The following is a 17,470-nucleotide window of genomic DNA, read 5'->3' on the forward strand; positions in this document are numbered from 1 at the left end:
AAACAAATATTCCCTCTTCATTCTTACTTCAAAAATTGCTGGTTCCCTAAGAAAAAAATGTTTTATCTTACACACAAAAAATAAAATAACCCAAGTCCTTATTTCTTTATTTAAACTCCATTCAACAAGCATTTGCTGGTGCCCATCTTGTGCTGGGTTCTATGCTGAATGGATTTTTTTTCCTATTTTATTTTGTTAAATTATTCTATCCATGTTATTTTTCATATTTTACTTACAGTGAGTGATTATATGTACAATGTCATTCCCAAAAGTGTATATTAAGCCTTATATTTGTTGTACTAAGTGCAGTAAAAAATAATTTTACTAGTAGTCTAAACTCTCTAGAAATTTTAAATCTACAGCATATGTTTGCACTTCTACAAAAGGTAATTTTCTAATATTGATAATGATGAAATTGTCTCATCATATTTTGAAGTTGTCTTCTTTGTTGTTCCTTCATATTAAAGAAATACCTAGGGCTATACCATGATTTGAAGTTGATAGTAATGCATACTTGATTTTCCATTTATAAAATTCCCAGATCATAAAATATAAGAAATGACCTTTCTCCTTAGAAGTTATAAGTTTGAAAGCTAAGCTATTTCTAAGCTCGAAATATCAGGTTCTTGGAATAAAAGCAAAGCAGTGTTCTCTGTAAACCAAAAATCTCTAGCTCCTGAGATGGATGCTCTGATGCTGTTTTCAAAGTCTTTAGTCCAAAAAAATAAATATTCTATATATTTGCAAACAAAAATCAAAGCCACAGATAGGAATATTTCATCTAGTTATAACTGCTTATATATATCAGAGAATATAACATAGTAACATTTTTCTACAATACATAAATACTACTTATCACAGAACACAGAAATCAGAGAAGCAAAACATGTCATTTTTATATAAACTTCTGATATGTGCTATCCATGTCCTGAAGTAAAATTTTCAGAAATCGAATAATGCAGCAAATGGGCACTTCCAGAAAGCATAATACAAAAATGGGAAAGCAAGGTCTCTTGGCTATAATGGAAGTATCTCTCTTTCCATTTCCTTTCCTATACCCAGAGGAGTAGTGCAATGATGTGTGGCCATGTTCTCTCCTCACCCTCCACCCCAGTTTCCAATTCCAAAACAAGAATTTGAAGAGCCTTACAAAAATGCATACCAGAAAATAAGAGAAATAAAGGAGAAGGCAGGCCAATAGAAACCAAGAGAGAATGAAACCATGAGATTTAGCAGGAGAGGTAACACAATAGAAATGCATGCCATTAGCTTCTACACAATTATTATGAGGATACACAGATTTTCCTCTGATATTTTAAGCACCAAATGCGAAAATAAAAATACAATTAATTATTCGTTTTACATTTTCTATATACAAAGTTCATCATGGTTCTGAGAAAGCAACTTCCCCTTGCTCTGTCTGAAAGATAGTTTACTCATGGTTTGTCATTAGGGGACCTAGAGGAAGAAGAAAGCAGAGAAGATTGGGAGAGGACAAAACAGCGAAGAGGATGTGGAAAGGGTGACATGCCATCAACAAGACTGATAGTCGGCCAGGCCTGTAATCCCAGCACTTTGGGAGGCCGAGGTGTGTGGATCACGAGGTCAGGAGATCGAGACCATCCTGGATAACACGGTGAAACCCCATCTCTACTAAAAATACAAAAAATTAGCTAGGTGTGGTGGCGGACACCTGTAGTCCCAGCTACTTGGGAGGCTGAGGCAGGAGAATGGTGTGAACCCAGGAGGCAGAGCTCGCAGTGAGTGGAGATCACCCCACTGCACTCCAGCCTGGGCGACAGAGCGAGACGCCATCTCAAAAAAAAAAAAAAGAAGAAGAAGAAGACTGATAGTCATCCCACTCTGGTGACACACAGGGATGGAAACAGCCACTTGCCCTCTGGATGGAAATGCCTCTTTGCTTAATTTCATACAGGCCTCTCCCCCGTCTTCTCTTTTTCAGGCAAACTAGCAAGAAATAGTTCTTTTCCTGTTCCAGGATTCAGAGGTCTGATATCACCACTCTTTCCCTTTGCTGATAGTAGCTCATTGGAAATGTCATTAACCACATAACATCACTTTGAAATAAATGTAAATTAAATGTTTCACAACATTTTATAGCAAAGTGAGAAGTCCTCCATTCTCCCCTTCCCTAACCTAGTGGAGAATATAATACAAAATAGCAACCTAATATATAGTCTTTCTCCATGTTAATGCCAATGAGAGGGTAATCACTAGTTTCGATTATGCTTTTTCTTATTTTAGAACCCCCCCGCCCACAGACACACACACACACACACACACACACACACACACACAGACACACTCACACACTCTCACAAGTAAAAACACACCTGGGATATCAGAATGGAATAGATGGATAATAATGGATAAATTAACTCAGGTAGATACTCATTTGACCACATTCTTTGCCTAAATAATTACTTGAAATGTAGGAAAGTATCTTTATCTCATTGGATTGATCCAAATAATTATGAGTATTAAAGTATGACACTCTAGGGAGGATTTTTTTTCTCGACTAAAAAGGTTAATTTCTATGTGAGGGTAGGTGGACATAAAAGTCATGGCAAATGCAAGAAATATATCTTTCCAAGCTCATTGCTGAACATATAAAAGGGGCTCATTGAATTCTTACTGAATTAGGTATCTTTCTTCACACTACTTGGTAAAAAAAACTGAAAAGGCAGAAAAATCAGCCCTAAAAGAGGTGGAACTCTTCCGTCCGTCACCAGTGACTCTATTGTGAACTTATGAAAAAGGTAGTTGAGCAATATGAGGGCCATGATGTGGAATTACACACACACACACACACACACACACACACACACACACACACGCTGGATTCTAAAATGTGTCTTTCCTCCTCTCACTCTCTTGATCAGTTTTATTTCTGGACTGAGACATGATCACCACAATTCAAAGAATTAACCACAAAACTAAACAGAAGTTTACAAAGCCCATCAGGTGTACAGAGGCATTTTATTCAATCTGGCTTCACTTAACACAAATGGGTCAAAATCAATCACATTTTAGTAAGTAGTAATAGTTGGAGAATTGTGTGAAGAATAGGTCAAAAGATAAGTAGGAATTATTTTATAACCATAAGAAAGGAAGAACATTTATAAACAAAAGTCATATATGCAACATAAAAGAATAGGTGAGCTGCCAGCAAATGGGCCTCACAATGCCTTTTCCCCAACACTTCTGGAAGCTCCATAAAAATTACTCTAATGGGTCAAACGTTGACAGTTCTCAGAAGAACACAATTTTTTTCAAAAACGAGTCGCATGGTAAATTCTTCTGAATTCATAAAACAAAACAGCTATTTAATCATCTAGACCAAAGTTAAAGAAATACCTATTACAAAAAATTTTAATGGGATAATTAGAAAGAAACAGGTTGGGCCACTGCTTAGAGCAGAAGACGGAGTTCAGTGGCTACCATAGGAAGGGTCAATATCAGGACTGCTTGTGAGTCCAGATGAGTCTCTCTTTGCCCATTTTGCCACAGAACTCATTCACAGCACAGTACAAAGCAGTAGGCACGGAGGAAGGAAAAAGACTTGTGTTTTAATAGCCATGAGTTCTACTTGGACCCACTCAGGTAAACTGAATGGCAAAGATAATTCTTCCTGCAGGTCACTTCTTTTGCTAGTTTGCTAACTCTGAGTCCTATGCTCCTGTGCAAGGCCCACGGTGTGACTCTGACCATTCATTGAACTTTGCTGGGACAACATTCATGCCACCACATCAGAACAGAATGAAAAGCTTGCCCATTTTTTTTTTTTTTGAGACAGAGTCTCTCTCTGTTGCTCAGGCTGGAATGCAGTGGTACGATTCTCCTGCCTCAGCCTCCCGAGTAGCTGGGATTGCAGGTGCCTGCCACCACCCCCAGCTAATTTTTCTAATTTTAGTAGAGACAGGGTTGACCAGGCTGGTCTCCTTCTCCTGCCCTCAAGTCACCTCAGCCTCCCAAAGTGCTGGGATTACAGGCTTGAGCCACCAGGCCCAGCCCACATTATTTGTTTTCTGTTTAGACCATCTCTTCAGGTGAAAGCCTTTGGGTATGTGCTGGAGGCAATTGGAATTCTTAATCCTTTAGCTTTGTATAATTTTCTTTCACATATTTAGAAGATCGCTGAGCCCCCTTTTATATGTTGCTGTGATCCAGAACATGAGTAACTGAGGTAAGAATGCTGGCTAACTTTAGAGGAAGGCTGTTTAAATAAATTGAGAAAAATTAAACAGCATCATTCCTATAAAATGCCCATTGAAAGAATTTTTATAAATGTTCACTTTTCTTATTATTTTTATTTGGTAAATTGACAGATAAAATTATATATATTTACCATATACACCTCCATGATGTTTTGAAATGTATACACACTGTGGAATGGCTAGCATGCTAATTAACATACGCATAAACACGTTTCCTTTCACCATGTTGAACCCTGACATAATTTTTTTTTCACAAACACCTCACTCTGGAGAAGAAAATGATTTTTTTTAATTAAAATAACCATACATTGGAAATACTTAGTGCTAAGATAAGCCTGAAGGAAAGGTTGGAAGTATGATGAGTCAGAAAACTGACTGTAAAGAAACCAATTACTTAACATAAAACATCATTAAAGATAAGCCGCGAAATGTAAGGTCTGCTGGGTAGGAAAGTGGCGAATGCAATGAAGCATGTCTTTAGATCACGCAGGTCTATAACCAACGGTGAATCTAGCAAAAGTTATTTTCTGCTTTTGGGGAGAAACTTCTGCTTATTAAAAAAAATCAAAAATGTTTAAACTTCTTGAGCACCAAGGTCAATTATTCTAAATCTTAAAACCACAGTTTTAATTTTGCTTTTTTGTTGGTTTTTGTACTTTGGAGTATTTGTCTACATTATCCTTTTTATATTTGCCATATTTGCCAACCTAAAGGCAAATTATGTTCTCTCCTCAAGTTAAATGGCTCTTTTTCTTTAAAATCCATTAAGAAAGTAAAACTTCCAAAGTCAGTCCAAAAAAAAAGCCCCCAAGTCTGAAAATGTGGAGCTTTTCTGGCAGTAATGCAGCTTCTGCAAGTATTGCAGACCAGATCAGGTATCAGAATTTTAAAGCTTCGGTAACAAAGCCGTCCTATTGACCCCGAGGAGATTTATGAAATCACTTTCCTGATGTTATTGAAACCAAAACACTTTCCTGGACACTGAATTCAGTCCTAAACAAAGGGCCTCCAACCAACAGCTGTCTTGGGCTGAATGAGTTCGACTCAACCTCGTGTGACGGAAAAACAGTAAACACAAGCTAACATTTAAAAGGAATTGATGGCACCATGTAAATCAGAAGCCCAAGGAGGGCCTGGCTTCAGGTGTGGGGTTCTCTCTCACGCTCTCGAATCCACATCCTCTGGATTAGGTCAATTTTCAGACAAGCTCCTCCAGCAACTACATACCATGCATCTTCTCAGACTAATACGCTCTTTCTCCATAAGTCACAAAATAAACTCTCACTGGCTCTGGTTGGAACTTGAGACCATCCTTGCCATTCACCATGGCCCCAATCACTGAACGTCTTCACGCCCTGGACTGGTAATACAGCCTATCCCAAAGCACCTGGACTGAGAATGGGAAATGAGTTGTTCCCAGAGAGAAACTGAGGTACTATTACTAAATTAAGGTAAATATATGTGGAATGTTAAAAAAAATGATGTCCAATGTTTACAAGGTATACTTCTGCCATCAGATATAATGTATTATTGCAAGTGTACCTGCTTATCTATTCTACTATTGTATTTCTAATTTCTGCAGGCCTTGAAAACATATAACACTCCTAGATACTTACCCAGGAGGAAGAAAAGCATATGTTCATATAAAGACTTGCACATGAATGTTCTTAACAGTTCATTTGTAACATCCAAAGGTTGTATGCAACTCAGTTCCCATTAATAGGTCAATGGATTAAAAAAGCAGATGAATGGATAAGTAATACTACTTGTCAATAAAAAGGAATTAATTCTTGTTATATGCAACAACATGGATGAATCTCAAAATAATTACACCGAGTGAAAGAAGCAGCACAAAAAGAAGAGTACATACTGAATGATTCTATTTGCGTCTTCTAGGAAATGCAAACTAATCTATAAGAGCAGAAAGCAAACCAAGATCAGCAATTGCCTAAGGAATAGTGAGGGTGGGATATGAGGACAGGGAGGGGCAAAAAGGCAAGATTAAAGAGCTACACAAAGACACTTTTGGGAGCAATTGATGTCATTGTCTTCATCAAGGGTTGACATTTTTTTCTGTAAAGTGCAAGATAGTAAATAACTTAGGCTTTGCATGTCATCTGATCTCTGTTGCAATTATTGAACTCTGCCATTGTAGCATCAAAACACTTATGGGTTTTTAAATAGGTATATCTGTGTTCCAATAAAACTATTTATAAAAACAGGCAGTGGCCCAATTGGGTCTCCACACCATAGTTTGCCAATCTCTGATCTTAATTATGGTGGTGTTTTCACAGGTGTACACAGGTATCAAAGCTTATCAAATTGTACACTTTAATTATGTGTTATTTATTATAGGTCAATTCCACCTCAATAAAGCATTAAAAAATAAAAACAAAGCAAACACACTTGGGTTCCTCATCATGGACTGGATAGGGTCTAATCTTACCATGGCAGACAAGTTCTTCACGTACTGGCCTCTCTTCTTCCCCAGTCAGATCCCTTGCCATTCCCTGGTAGAATGTGCTTGATACACACATCAGGCCATTCCAACTCTACATCTTTGTTGGGGTTCTCTCTGTTACCCCTCTGTCTAGAATGACCTGCTCCCGCCAAGTGTCTAACTCAATCATCCTACTTGTACTTTGAGATTAAACTTGCACTTCCAGGATGCCTTCCACATCTAACTCCTACTATTCCCTTTGCCTTATGCTCTGTGAGATGCCTCATCTCTGTGCCCCATAATCACCTGTGTTTGCATGTGCATGTGTTTGTGTACATACCTATAGACACTTGCACAATTATAGTTCTTGATAATTTTAACTCTATTTATATAGCTAAAATTTTCTCTTTTATATTTAGAATTACTGTCCAGTCTCTGCCCCTACTACTTGACTGGAATCTTCCTCTTTCTATTAGACCTATCACAATGACTGACACATTACAAAATAAAAACAAAAACCCTCACTGTGTGTGGTGGCTCATGCCTGCAACACAAACACTTTGGGAGGCCGAGGAGGGAGGATTGCTTGAGCCCAAGAGTTCAAGACCACCCTGAGCAACATGTCAAGACCCTGTCCCTACAAAAGTTTTTTTAAATTAACAGGGTATGGTGGCATGCACCTGTGATCCCAGCTACTCAGGAGCTGAGGCAAGAGGATCTCTTGAGCCCAGGAGGTTGAAGCTGTAGTGAGCTCTGTTCATACCATTACACTCTAGCCTGGGTAACAGGGCAAGATCCTATAAAAAAAAAAAAAAAAAAAGAAACTCAACAAAGCAGCATCGTTGCTATTATTGCAGCTATTTAGCCAATAGGCACATCATTGACATCATTGTAAATAGCCAAGCTAATACTGGAAAACAATTCTATATCTAATCTCAAAAAAGCTTTCTACTAATTCATGCAAATTTATTATTGGAAGCTTACCTATATTTTATATTAGTGTCTTTTACTGACTCTCACTCTTCTTCCTGTATCTCCTAGATACACCAAAATGAAGACTGCCACCAACATCTACATTTTCAACCTTGCTCTGGCAGATGCCTTAGCCACCAGTACCCTGCCCTTCCAGAGTGTGAATTACCTAATGGGAACATGGCCATTTGGAACCATCCTTTGCAAGATAGTGATCTCCATAGATTACTATAATATGTTCACCAGCATATTCACCCTCTGCACCATGAGTGTTGATCGATACATTGCAGTCTGCCACCCTGTCAAGGCCTTAGATTTCCGTACTCCCCGAAATGCCAAAATTATCAATGTCTGCAACTGGATCCTCTCTTCAGCCATTGGTCTTCCTGTAATGTTCATGGCTACAACAAAATACAGGCATGGTGAGTGATGTTACCAGCCTGAGGGATGGAGGGTTCACAGCCTGATATGTTGGTGATGTCATAAGCAAAGTAGTATTTATGGAGTGCCCCATTGTCTTAGTCAAATTGTAATTTTAATTATTCTTTCTAGTAAAAAAAAATGCCTTTGAATACTTAAAAATAGGAATTTTCCTCATAATTTATGCCTATTAAACCCTTTAAAGAGAATACAATCTATTTATTTCTGATTGTTCTGTATTTACTTCATAAAAATGGTGTGTAAATTAGAACATAGCTCTCCCAAGTGTAATTGGAGCTTAAACCCAAAGAGTATTACACTGAGGCTTGTTTAAAATTTTCAAGTGGCTGACTACATGGCAAATTTATCTTTCTACACCTAATATCAGAATATTGAACAATCCATCAAAAAATGAAGTGAAAACATCCATTATCTGGAGCCACCTAGAGACTGTGGACAATTATTACATTTTTTATATCAATATAGACCTCATGGAGGATCTAGCTCATGTTGAGAGCTTCATTTTTGTTCCCTGAACAAAAGCTTAATGTGATCAAAGTGGATTGCAAAATGGGAAATTTAGAAAAAAAAAAATTAGAAGTAAAACTTTCTTTGAAAAGTAACAAACAACTGAGTTTCTTCCACGATTTCTTCATAGCCTTCAGTTAGCTCTGGTCAAGGCTAAAAATGAATGAGCAAAATGGCAGTATTAACACCTTATGACATAATTAAATGTTGCTGCTGATTTTTCCTTTAAATTCCTTTCTTCTAGGTTCCATAGATTGTACACTAACATTCTCTCATCCAACCTGGTACTGGGAAAACCTGCTGAAGATCTGTGTTTTCATCTTCGCCTTCATCATGCCTGTGCTCATCATTACCGTGTGCTATGGACTGATGATCTTGCGCCTCAAAAGTGTCCGCATGCTCTCTGGCTCCAAAGAAAAGGACAGGAATCTTCGAAGGATCACCAGGATGGTGCTGGTGGTGGTGGCTGTGTTCATCGTCTGCTGGACTCCCATTCACATTTACGTCATCATTAAAGCCTTGGTTACAATCCCAGAAACTACGTTCCAGACTGTTTCTTGGCACTTCTGCATTGCTCTAGGTTACACAAACAGCTGCCTCAACCCAGTCCTTTATGCATTTCTGGATGAAAACTTCAAACGATGCTTCAGAGAGTTCTGTATCCCAACCTCTTCCAACATTGAGCAACAAAACTCCACTCGAATTCGTCAGAACACTAGAGACCACCCCTCCACGGCCAATACAGTGGATAGAACTAATCATCAGGTACGCAGTCTCTAGAATTAGGTGTATCCGCTGGGGATGGCATAAAAATTATAAGGCTTTGTGCCAAACTAGGAGTTTAATCCATTATAGAGGATGAGAATGGAGGGAAGAGGGGAAGCAAATTGTGGTTCTAGTGTTAGAGAAGAGGTTTGTTATATAAACTGTGTTCTTTATATTTGACTGTACATATTCATTTAGGTATAAAGATACACCAATGAGAAATCCGTGAAACTATTCAAAATAACTATTTTTATGGCCTTTACTTCTATGCAAAATTTATGACTTTAGCACATTGTAGAAGTAATTCTGATCTAGAATCCTTTTCATTTTCCCCAGAATTATTATATAATTCATAGATGTCACTGCAATATCCCTCTTATTTCTCAAAAGCCAGTCTTGCTCTGGTTCTGTGATTAAAGAGAGAGGGTCAGCGCCTTGCCCACTGTGGTCATGGATGCAAGATATTCACAGAAAATTAGCATCATGGAAAAGGAGAAAAAATTTAAAAATGACCATCCCTAACTTTTCTTGAGCTATTGGTTTGCTACCTGAACTCTAGCATAAATATCAAACATATTAGACTGAATAATATATTATTAATATATGAATATTAATCTAATAAATTTATTAGATTAAACAACTTTTAACAGACCTCGTGCTTGTTGGAGATAATAGGGTGAATAGCGACTAGCTTTTGGAAGGTGTATTTCTGTGCCCAGAGGAGTACAAATGAAGACCTACACAGAAAATTCAAGACTTACACACAATATTATAATCATATGGGAAATCAACAAGGAGGAAAGAGAAAAGGCTGTCTCCAAGTTAATATTACTTGGTTAAGGCACTGGTTGGCTAAATTTGACCTCTGATCTATAAAATCAATCAAATACATGGCTTAATTTTTAATATTAATCTAAGTAAGTAAATTTTAAATAATGATGCCAGCATCCAAAAATCACAGCCTGTATAATTTTGTTAACAGTGAATTCAAATTCAAACTTCCTATGAAGTAAAGGCTGGAGTCAGAATCTTGGCTAAAGTTCCTAGAGTCAGGCGTCAGGACTGTGAGGACAGATGGCTCCAGAGAAATGAATAGCAAGTCACATGATTGAGGAGCTAGGGGAGGCGCAGCGGCTTCCTCCTGCTGTCTCTTGACCACACCCTGTCTCTCACTGTCCCCTCTTTACCCCACTCTGCCATCCAGCCCAGCCCAGGCTCAACCTTTCTAATTGACCAGAGGACTAATGTAATATGGCCCAGATACATCCGTCGTGGGTGACATTAATCCTCATACCCCGGTATTCAGTGATACTCAAAGGAACACACGAACTCACACCCCCTAGAGAGCATGAGGTAATGATGGCAGACCCACTTCCAGCCAAAGGGAAATTAACTTATTATGTCTCACTTCTAATTCCATTTCAGAAATGAATGCCAGAAAGAAATGGTTTTGACTCTGCTTCTTTTCTCTACGTTTTTTTCCACATCAAGACTGCTAAACCTGCTCCCTTTACTAGGAGCTACTTTTTAAAAGTAATTGCAAAAACAGCGATTACTTTTGCACCAACCTAATGCTAAGCAGCTCTCCTATTCAGTGGCTGCTAGAATCTTGTAAGTAACTTTAAAAGGGCAGGGATTTAAATAGATTTTCACCAACCTGGGGATAACATGTTAAAGATTGCAGCTTAAAATGCCTAGTCCTCAGCTAAGGGTAAAATATTTTGCTTTGAAGTAAAATATTTCCATTGGAGTAAAATAATGGCCATTATAAAGTACTGAGTCTTTCTCCTTTAGTGCCTACCTGTACCTTCCCTGTCTTGCTGGGCTCTAGAGCATGGCTGCTTGGTAGTGTACCCTGGACCACTGCAAGGACCTCTTGTCACATATGACCTCCCAGCTATCCTTCACTCATCCTGCCTTCGTGGAAATACAGCTCCCAGCCCGTCTGGTGGAGCATTTCTCCTGAGTTAAGCATGATTATTCTTCACTTGCCTGACACTGCCCTTGACTCCCTTCCAAATTCAGCATTTTCACATCAGTATGGCTATTGTACAGCCAGACAGAAGAGAAAAGAAGCTAATTGGAGGAGTTCTGTTCCAAGTAACTAAAAGGTTTTCTTTAAAAATACATCCAATTAGGCCTTATCTTCATCGCTGCCTCTATGAAGCAGCATCAGTGTAAGATAACAGCAGAAACACATTAGCCCTGGAATTGGCTGCTGTCCCAAAATGCCCAACTGAGAGAACTGGACACAGAAGAGAGGCTGCCAGGAAAAGAGGGAAAGATGCTCTGACATATTTAAAAATTAAGATAAATCAAAGCTCCCTTTCACTAATCTCCATTCATGTGTCATCATTAGAATTAAAGCAGTTACAACCAGACAACTGGAACAATACATAAGCTGCTAGTGATAGTTTCAATAATATATCAACATAATAAAATGACTTGAAGGAGAAATTGGAGACTTGATGGCTGTGTCTATAGGACCTGTTAAATTAGTTGTACAAATCCAGAATGTGACAAACAGGTGTTTGGTCGTCGTTTCACATCATGACGCATCATGTTGGAAAACAAAGCTAATAGGATTTGCATTTAACTTTTCAATTACTTGTTTGAAGTTGATATTGGTTGTGGATGTTTATGTTCTGCCTTATGTATTTGTACTTTCTTTGAGGAATATATTATACTCTATATGTCACATTTCAAGCACATTAGTCAACTTCATATTCTGCAGATCAGAGATCCAATATCAAACCTTCCCAGGGTGTCTGTATTCTGACAACTGTCCACTGAGGCAATTTCCATACAGCGCAAAGTGGAGTGGCGATTTGGCAGTTATCAAGGTAATTTGATAAGCCAAGGAGAAAATTCTGTGCCCAAAATAAGCTTAGAGTCATACTTACACAGTTAAGAGCCGCTCAGTCAGCTTTTGCTACATTACAAATCATTCCAAAATGTAGTGACTAGAAGCAACCATTTATTTAGTTTGCAATTCTGTAGAACAGCCACTGGAGCTGGGCTTGGCTGGACCGTTCTTCCAGTACTGGCTGGGCTCTCTCGGAGGGCAGCTGCCCGATGGGCGGGTGGTCAGCTAGCTGATCTACATGGCCTCAGCAAGAATGACTGGCTCCACGTGGACTCTTACCCTCTAGCATGTTACCCCAGCCTTGTTCTCACGGTGGTCACAGATTCCGAGAGAGAGACAGAGAGAGAGAAAAGACGAAAGCGTGTTTTGGCATAGAGCAGGAACTGGCATACGGTCAACTCCGTGGTTTTACAGGTCAAATAAAGTCATCCTGCCAACCTAGATTCAAAGGGTGAGAAATTAGACTCCATCTCTTGCTGATAGGATCTGCAGTCGCACTGCAAAAGGATGCGGATACAGGGAGGGAATAATTATGACCACTTTTGCTAACAATCCGTAGTAAGGACATGCTGCATGAGACAGGGAAGCCATTACTTCCTGAGGACAGGAGCCATGTCTGTCTTGCTCTCCCAGGCCAGAGTCTAGCACATTAAAAAGAAAGTACTTCTGGCCAGGCACAGTAGCTCATGACTGTAATCCCAGCACTTCGGGAGGCCAAGGCTGGTGGATCACCTGGGGTCAGGAGTTCGAGACCAGCCTGGCCAACATGGTGAAACCCCGTCTCTACTAAAAATACAAAATTAGCCAGGTGTGGTGGCACATACCTGTAATCCCAGCTATTTCGGAGGCTGAGACAGGAGAGTCGCTTGAACCTGGGAGGCAGAGGTTGCAGTGAGCCCAGATCGCGCCATTGCACTCCAGCATGGGCAACAAGAACGAAACTCCATCTCAAAAAAAAAAAAAAAAAAGAAAGAAAAGAAAGAAAGAAAGTACTTCCAAAACATCCAAAGCATTGGACAGATTCATGTCTTGAATAAATGATGAGAGGGCTGAGGATATTTCAGGAGATGTGGCAGGCATGACCCCTTCATCATGCAACTGACGAACAACCTAAATGACTATGTACCTAACCCTCTTACCGTCAGGAATGGGAAAATATTCAAAATAGGCCTTCTTCCTTTTCTCTTCCTCAACCTTTATTACTCTGATCCAATGTTATTTATACTTTTCAAAAAATCGGTTACATTCATGGTTGTTTTCTAATTTTATTTCTAATGAGTGCTTTTGATGAGGAGACCAGATTCAGTGCCCTAAAGAGATCTTTCCCGAGCTGAATATGAAAAAACAAAAAAGATGGTTTCGTGGTTTTTTTGTGCATGCCTGGGCTCAGCCTACTGCTCCAGCTGTAGCCTCTGTGCCTGATTTATGTTCAGCTTGATGTCTTTATGACTTTTAGATCTTTATTAGGTAGACTACGGCGTAGGCATTCATTTTCCATCTGCTCTCAGTGCAATTTAATTTCTCCACACACACCCTACACTGCTGTTGTCCTATTGAACTCCACTTTGCTTTCAAACACTTCCCTTGTTTATTTCGATCACTTCAGGTTCAACTCAAACCTGAACTGTTGGCCACTGCTAACCTGCCTTGCCCACTTGGTTTCCACCCGAATCATATTATCTAATGCATTTTCTTTTTGTTGTTGTTGTTGTTGTTTGTTTGTTTTTTGTTTATTTTGAGATGGAGTTACTCTGTCGCCCAGGCTGGAGTGCAGTCGTGTGATCTCGGCTCACTGCAACCTCTTCCTCCTGGTTCAAATGATTCTCCTGCCTCAGCCTCCCCAGTAGCTGGGATTACAGGCATGCACCACCACACCCAGCTAATTTTTGTATTATTTTTAGTGGAGATGGGGTTTCACCTTGTTGATCAGGCTGGCCTCAAACTCTTGACCTCAAGTGATCCGCCCACCTCAGCCTCCCAAAATGCTGAGATTCCAGACGTGAGCCCCTGTGCCTGGCATTTTGTATCTTGTATCTTTGTAATGCATTTTGTATCTTGACATATAGGTGATTATTGAAAACGTTTAGCATTATATGGGGAAAAAAGCAACACTGTTAGATCAGTTGAATTATCACTGAAATGGTAGAGTTTGGTGCAAAAGTAGTTGCGTTTTTTGCCATTACTTTCAATGGCAAAAACTACAATTATTTTTGCACCAGGCTAGTACTAACGACCACCATAATAATAATGCTGCCTTACATTTATATGGCAATGTACAGATTCAAAAGTGCTTTTATGGGCATTATCACATCTGCATCCTATAACAACTCTGATGGGTACATGTGAGAAAATAAATGCTCAGGGAACTTAAATCATTATATAATATCAAACAGCCAGGAAGAGGCAGAATCCAGACAAGCACCCGGGGCTTCGAATATTACCCCACGGCTTTTCTCTGCTTTCCTACACAATGCTACTTTGCACTCCATTATTATTACACGGTCTCAGCCAGATTCTCAAAATTTACTACGAGCTCCAGAAAATGTAAGTTCTTAAGAATTGCTCTAATAAATTATAGTTCATTATGTGAGGGTCCAAGAATCTGCCTTTCAAATAAAGCAATAAACTGACATCTCTTATTTAAACTGTACCTTCATCTCCAAAGTAGCAAATTTACTGTTTTGTCTAACCTGTCTAGCCATTTCAGTCAAGCTGATTGACATGAATGTTTTCACCAAATGAGTTATGTGTTTTGTGAAATAATGTAATTATCCTTGGAAAAAGCCTTAATATTCTGACACATCTACCTGTGGGTCTTATAGGAAAAAATAATATAATAGTGATAAAGTGAACGTCGTGGCATGTCCTGCTAATTCCTTTCCATTAATATGGCAAGTCCAGTCCTAAACCCTCTAATTACTATTATTAAAGCACTTTCTTGACATTTTAATCAAAATAGCGGATCAAGAAGTTAGGAGATGCTCTGTATTTGGTATAACTGTGAACTATATTATCCCCAGCTAAACTAAAAGCAGAAGCCTACTTTTAAAATAAACTACATCACTCCCAAAAGTTGATCTCAGTTTTTTTTACAAGACATCTGTGGAGAGTTAATTTGGGAAAGAAATTGTTTCAATTCAATGGGAAAAAAAACTCAAATAAGAATAGCTCACAAAATTATAGCAGTGGACAATATTAATGCTTATTTTGTGAATGAAATCAAAATGGCTATTCTTTCAGTTCTATAGTTTAAAAAGAAAATGGTTCTGTGCGTGCGTGTGTGTGTGTGTGTGTGTGTGTGTGATATAGGCGTGTCTCTTTTTGCATGTATGGAATTAGAGTAAATGTAGGTTTAAAATTAATATTTCATACATAGCAGAAGAAATTAGTATGTGTTTCTATAAATTATTGTGATATGTGAGAGAAAATGTTGTTTAATTAAAAATGTGTTTATCCCTAGAAAAATTTGGCTTTTAGACTATTCATAATAACATATATTGACCATTTTGTGTCCGGGATGGGATATCTTATTTAATCATATTAGATACGGATTGTAACCTCTACTCTATAGTTGAGGAAACTAATGTTTTAGGAAGTAACTTGCCCAAGGTTATAGTTAAAAAGTAGTGGCTGAGGGTTGGGTGCAGTGGCTCACGCCTGTTATCCTAGCACTTTGGGAGGCCAAGGCAGGAGGATTGTTTGAGGCCAGGTGTTCAAGACCAACCTGGCCAACATAGCAAGACCTTGTCTCTACTAAATTTATAAAATTTTTTTAAAAATTAAAAAAAATTTTTAATTAGTGGCTAACTATTGACTCCAGTTAAATTCCATCTTATAACCCAGGCTTTTAATCAATGTGCCCTGATATATTCCAGTCTATTTTTCACTCTTCTCAGCATGGTCTCAGACCTGAGAAATTTAGGGAAATTTAGTTTTAAAGATTGGATTAACTAAAATGGCGCAGTATCTTCTTTTGCTTACTGTTCTAACTAATGTAACTAACTGAAAAACATAGCAACATATTTTTCCTTTCAAAACTAACAAAATGAGATGTCATCTTATTTGGTTAAACTTAACTGGTGAATTGCTATTTTATAGCCATTTTTTGTAAAAATACTCTCACTGAGATTTAGTGTTCTGGAACATATCAATCTTTATTTTCTACCTCATGTAGTTTTGGATGCTAAATATGAAAAGGTGCATATTTTTCTCTTTTAACTTTCAACAACACCACGTTTATTTTTACTTCTACCTCTATGATTTTGAAATGCAGTTTCACAGTATTTATTTTTGCTTTTGCATTTTCTCCTTCACACTAAAGGAAAGGATATTTGAATGTATATAACCTATCACAAACCAGCTGTTAACTTTTGGATGTCATTCTGATCACTATATCTTTTGGCAGGTTGCAAATAAATATTTGTAAATTGCTAAAATTTGACAAAATGGCAAAATTAATTTGGAGAGGACATTATAAGAAATAGAAATTTCTGTGGGGTGTAGAACAAAATTTGTCTTACTGATAATTTTCCTTTTCTAATTATTATTTCCCTGGAAATCAAGAATCCAAAGCCACAATTTCATCAGTCCTCTCCCTTCACACTCAGAATTTGTTTCCTTTGAGAGTAGAGTTTCTGAGTTTGACATGAATCGAACTTTTCATGATGAAGCAAAAAAATTAGAGCCAGGCCAGGTGCAGTGGCTCTCGTCTGTAATCTCAGCATTTTGGGAGGCCGAGGCCAGTGAATTGCTTGAGCCCAGGAGTTCAAGACCAGCCCGGGCAACCTGATGAAAGTCATCTCTGCAAAAAACTAAAAAAAAAAAAAAAAGCCAGGCGCGGTGGCATGCACCTGTAGTTCTAGATATCAGGAGGCTAAGGTGGGAGAATTGATTGAGCCTGGGAAGTTGAGGCTGCAGTGAGCTGTGATTGTGGCACTGCACTCCAGGCTGGGCAACAGAATGAGAGTCAGGAAAGGAGAGGAGAGGAGAGGAGCAGAGGGGAGGGGAGGGGAGGGGAGGGGAGGAAGGAAGGAAAGAAAAGAAAAAGAAAGAAAGAAAGAAGGAAGGAAGGGAAAGAAAGAAAGAAAGAAAGAAGAGAAAAGAAAAAGAAAGAGGGAGGAGAGAATGAGAGAAAGAGGAAAGAGAGAGAGGGAGGGAGAGAGGAAGGGAGAGAGGGAGGGAGGAAGGAAATCATATGTTCTATGACTTCTACTCTACTGCAATAAAATCTCTTAAATAAAG

General features: G+C 38.6%; 1 protein-coding gene across 4 annotated transcripts in view; it reads left to right on the forward strand.

Annotated features, from left to right (window-relative positions):
• OPRM1 (opioid receptor mu 1) overlaps positions 1-17,470 on the forward strand; it is a 75,334-nt gene that overhangs the window by 46,479 nt on the left and 11,385 nt on the right. The window contains exons 2-4 of one of the 4 annotated variants that reach the window (XM_032160924.2): positions 7,720-8,072; positions 8,843-9,363; positions 11,158-11,334. In XM_032160924.2, coding sequence (XP_032016815.1) covers positions 7,720-8,072; positions 8,843-9,363; positions 11,158-11,334 — 1,051 coding nt within the window. Of the gene's footprint in view, positions 1-7,719; positions 8,073-8,842; positions 9,364-9,699; positions 9,781-10,788; positions 10,846-11,157; positions 11,335-17,470 lie in introns of those variants that run through there. The other 3 variants (XM_032160890.3, XM_058435615.1, XM_032160897.2) reach the window with 3 other exon arrangements.

Source organism: Hylobates moloch, unplaced genomic scaffold (genome assembly GCF_009828535.3).
Source record: "Hylobates moloch isolate HMO894 unplaced genomic scaffold, HMol_V3 SCAFFOLD_2, whole genome shotgun sequence".
In the NCBI taxonomy this organism is placed as follows: Eukaryota; Metazoa; Chordata; class Mammalia; order Primates; family Hylobatidae; genus Hylobates; species Hylobates moloch.